At 33.7% G+C, this 4,406-nt stretch overlaps 1 protein-coding gene across 2 annotated transcripts; it reads left to right on the top strand.

The window, feature by feature from the left end:
- The first annotated feature begins 513 nt into the window (after positions 1-513).
- LOC104249963 (probable WRKY transcription factor 51) lies at positions 514-3,358 on the top strand. Of its 2 annotated transcripts, none has more exons than XM_009806499.1 (3): positions 514-911; positions 1,039-1,188; positions 2,719-3,358. In XM_009806499.1, the coding sequence occupies exons 1-3, from the start codon at positions 598-600 to the stop codon at positions 2,966-2,968; spliced, it is 714 nt and encodes a 237-aa protein (XP_009804801.1). In that variant the 5' UTR covers positions 514-597; the 3' UTR covers positions 2,969-3,358. The 2 variants fall into 2 exon arrangements, with proteins under 2 accessions (XP_009804801.1, XP_009804802.1); XM_009806500.1 differs by having other exon boundaries at positions 516-911; positions 2,770-3,358.
- The last annotated feature ends 1,048 nt before the right edge of the window (positions 3,359-4,406 follow it).

The raw sequence follows: 4,406 nt of genomic DNA, 5'->3' as shown, positions 1-4,406 counted from the left end.
GGACGTCGCATAACTACATAAGTTCCTTTGTATAAATGGCATCCGATCATGCAACTATAATAAAAACAAATTACTATTAGTTGATAACCTTTATTTGTGTAAACAGCATATAATAAGGCATCACATTCTACCTAATTAAGCTTTGATTTGTAGGGCTATCGATGCCTATCCTAATAAAAAGTAACAAATACATAATAAAATAGTTGAGGTGTACATAAAATATAAGCTTAGCGAAACCACCGTCGTAACAAAAATAAGGCATCAAATTCTGCAATGAAAAAGGTATATATCCGTTGTTATTAATTCAGACTTTTTAAATATGCACAAAAGGACAAAAGAAGTTCCAAACTTAACCTGTTCAATTATTTCGTCATATGATGACACAAGAAGAGCGACACATAAAAAAGGTAAAGAAACTCCATAGATACTGCTAGGAAGGTGATAAGGAAGCTCATGTCCAAAGACAAAAATTCACCACACAATCTATAATACTATATAAAACCACACTATCAAATTATTAAATACAACCACATCATCCATTCTATTTAGAGAGACTCTAAAAAGTCTTTGTTAATTGGCTTCTTCTCAAATTAAACCATGTTTGGCTCTTCCACTTTCCAAGAAACAAGCAATATTTCTCATCAAACTATAAACCCTAATTTTGCCTTTTCTCCTCTCATCAATATGAATCAAGATCATGGCCACAATATGTATCAAGATTTTGACACTTCGTTTATTGATCAGTTGATTAATGATGGTGAAGAATATTCCAGCTCAAATAACAGCTTTAATAGTACTTCACTTTATTCACAAAATCCTTTCATGCAACAAGAGATAAGCACTAGTACCTATAGTGGAAACTCATCAGCTAGTTCATTTGATGCCACACCAACAAATATTCACATGAATGAGTAAGTCACTACTACTAAACTAAGGGTGATAATTCTGGAGGATATTGATAATTATTCATTGATGATTTTAATGGTTTATATATTTAATTATTTATTTACTTGTTTGTTTGATGTTGATGTTTTAAAGAAATTCAAGCAATAAGGGGATAGAGAAAGAAAAGAAGGCTGAAAAACATGCAATTGCTTTTAGAACAAAGACCGAGCTTGAGACCTTGGATGATGGATACAAATGGAGGAAATATGGAAAAAAGAAGGTGAAAAGTAACACAAATCCAAGGTAAATATATCAAAATTCTGAGCTCTAGCTTGCGTGACGATCGTCTATATCAACACGATAATCATTTTAATGTTTTGGTGCAAATTCTGTCTAAATACTCGTAAATTATATATATTATTACTTTTGGTTTTGAAGGTGGATTATTTCAGAAATATTCAAGGATTGTACGCACACTAAATATATAAAAGCCAATTATTGGGTGCTAGAAGTCTTTCATGTATGTGTTTGTTAATTAACCAACAATTGCAAAGATTAGAATCTCAAACTTGATTAAAATTCAATTTTTCACAATCCGGACACACAAATATTGAGAAAGTGAAAGGATGTACCTTTTTTTAATAGGGAAAATGACATTGCTCTCAAAATAATAGTCGAAAAAATATATTTTTTGTATAATTTTTGTATAATATACATTCTGTATGCTATATACAAAAAGCATACAACTTTTATATAACTTTTCGACTATCGAATGTAAATAATTTCTGGCATGGCTAGAAGTGATAAAATATCCCTTTTTAATATACACACGCACACATATCTAAACTGGTCCTATTATATATCACAAAAATATGGTCTAATTAGACTGCGCTTGAGTCACTTGACTTTGGAAATGGTCTTTTTCATACCCTTTCCTCCCAGAAACTCCCACAACGCACATCGAGATGGAGCCAAGATATGAACTTTATGCATTCTAAAATATAATTCACAATAGCGCAATATCATATGTTAGTAACTGATTTTTAAAATTAATTTTTGTACATATTTAGTGATATTTTTTAATATAATTATATTATTTGAATTAAAATTACTGAGTTAGGCTGGTACACTTCTAGCGCTATAGCTGACACACAATATGAATAAGACATAATTAAAGCCTTAAAGGTGATAGCGAGGCGATATTCTTAACGACCGACTTGTAATTCAAAATGGATATATTGAAGACTTGGAGCACTAAGTCAGCGACTGACTGATGCAGATTATCCCCAGCTAACATCTGCTTCATTTATTCTTGTCGGTTCCTATCGAATTTATTCCGATATCTTTTTGTTATAAATTTTAGATTCTTTGACCTACACTTTTTTAACCTTTTATTTTATGTTGCCTAGGTAATGAAATTATTTCGAAAGATTTACTGTCTCTTTATGCAAAACTAATTAAAACTATGGCACAATGAACAAAAAATATCTATAGAGGTGATAATAATTGATTCAAAAACTATGTTTTAATAATATGTTATTACGTCTACTTAGATTGATCCAACGTTTGTTAGGAGTTTTTAGCCTTGTCTGAGACATATATACTAGTGAAAAATGCAAAAAAGTACTTGTGGTGCTTGAAAAACCTATAGTTTTTGTAATATTGGACCAAGACATGTTTAAATGACGTAACATGAATCGTAAGAATTTATAAGGTCGATCTCAACTAATATTGCTCGGAAATGATGTATAGTTCTTTGTTTTTCTTTTGCTCTTCTTTTATCTTTTCACCTTAAGATGAAATAACAAATAAATGAAATATGTATCTCAATAGGGAATACAACATCAGAAATGCACTAACAAAATGGGGAAACCAATTAAACAGGAATTACTACAAGTGTTCAAGTGGAGGTTGCAAGGTAAAGAAGAAGGTGGAAAGAGATGGAATTGATTCCAGCTATTTGATAACAACATATGAAGGAAAACACAATCATGAAAGCCCCTTTATCATTTACTGCGATGAAAAGCCAACAGTCAGTTTTCACAATGATCAATGGACTTTGCAAGCAGATTCTTTGTGGTGATCTTTGGATGGGTCAAAATCGAACTAGAAAAATTTGATACGCATGAGACGATTATCATGAGTGACCTGCAAATTAATATGGGCAGTTTGACCGAGGTCGATCAGTGGTCAACAGAAGTAGCTGCTGAGTGGTTCATCAAGGTCGAGGTCGAGCAGCATGGACAGAAATAACGACTAGTATAGCTTTGGAACCAACAAAAGGAATATTCTGTTGAATATTCTCTCTGTTTGTACCTTTTAGGGTTCTTTGGGAATACCCCATATAAATAAGAGGAAAGATAATGCAAAAGGCATGTAATATTCCATATGATAAGAAAACTTTCGAAAGTGAGCTCTCTAGATAATAAAAAGAACAATTTTCTAAAGAGATTCGATCTTTTTAGCTCATTCATTGTCATTTCCACTGGTCCGAGAAAGTGCCCAATATTCCCTTATATTCTTGTCATTCATCATTGTCAGAGGAAGAAATCGTTCCCTCATTCAATATTGGGTGAATCTTCATCCTTATTTACATTTAGTGTCATTTATTGTATTTATTGTTTATCATTATCCTCTTTCTATTAGTAAACCGTAGCATTTAATTTGTGCTACATTAAATCCATTTTCACATGGTCCTCGCGTTATTCACATAAACCTGTTTTAGATCCGAGGTTATTATCTTTAATTAGGATTAGCCCCTTATCTCTTTACTTAATTAGTTTAACAAAAAAAATTATGCTTTTTGGTCAAACAAATTTGGTGTCGTCTGTGGGAATTTTCTAGTTAAAATTTTATTTTCCTCTAGATTTATAACAAAAAAAATGCAAAAAACACGACACTTCCTTGTGCACACAAATCTAACATGGCAGGTAATGGAGAGAAAAAGAGGAAAACGATAGCCGACCTCACCGCTAATCTCTTCAATACCATCAATGAAGTCGGTAAAACGGAGGGCGAAGACGTAACACCAAATACATCTCCCCGGTGAAACAGCTCGCCCCCTCCTCATGGCAGCATCACAACCTCACTCGGTAAAGGGGGCTCTACATCCACAACGCAAAGTGCATCACCAGCAGTGAAAAAGCTGCTCGAGGTGTGGTTGACAAACACTCTAACCAACATTCTCGACAAGCCCACCCAAAGGATGAACAAAGAAACTACGAGAGTCTACATCACACCAGTCATAGACGAGCAGCACGGCCCTCCTCTTATGATAGGTATTACTTAAAACGTTAGTGATACAGGTAACGATACCCTCACAGCCATTTTGAGAAAGATGGAGGAGATGGAGAACAAGAACAAAATGCTCTGTGACCAAATGAAAGAGCATCAAGAAAGGGTGGACAAAATACCAAGCACCCCAAAACTCTTATCAAAAAGGGACGCCGGTCGGTTCGTTGAGCAACCGTACAATGAATAAGTTGCACCACACGCCATACCTAAAACCTTCAAAATGCAGT

This window comes from Nicotiana sylvestris, chromosome 4, assembly GCF_000393655.2.
Source record: "Nicotiana sylvestris chromosome 4, ASM39365v2, whole genome shotgun sequence".
Lineage (NCBI taxonomy): Eukaryota > Viridiplantae > Streptophyta > Magnoliopsida > Solanales > Solanaceae > Nicotiana > Nicotiana sylvestris.
Note: the sequence above shows the minus strand (reverse complement) of the source record. Positions and strands in the feature narration are given on the sequence as shown.

Bases quoted from the DNA above. Each gene is read 5' to 3' on its own strand.
- LOC104249963 (XM_009806499.1), top strand. From the start codon at position 598: ATGTTTGGCTCTTCCACTTTCCAAGAAACAAGCAATATTTCTCATCAA. The intron at 912-1,038 runs GTAAGTCACTAC...GATGTTTTAAAG, and splicing joins ACAAATATTCACATGAATGA to AAATTCAAGCAATAAGGGGA. The intron at 1,189-2,718 runs GTAAATATATCA...GTATCTCAATAG, and splicing joins AAAAGTAACACAAATCCAAG to GGAATACAACATCAGAAATG.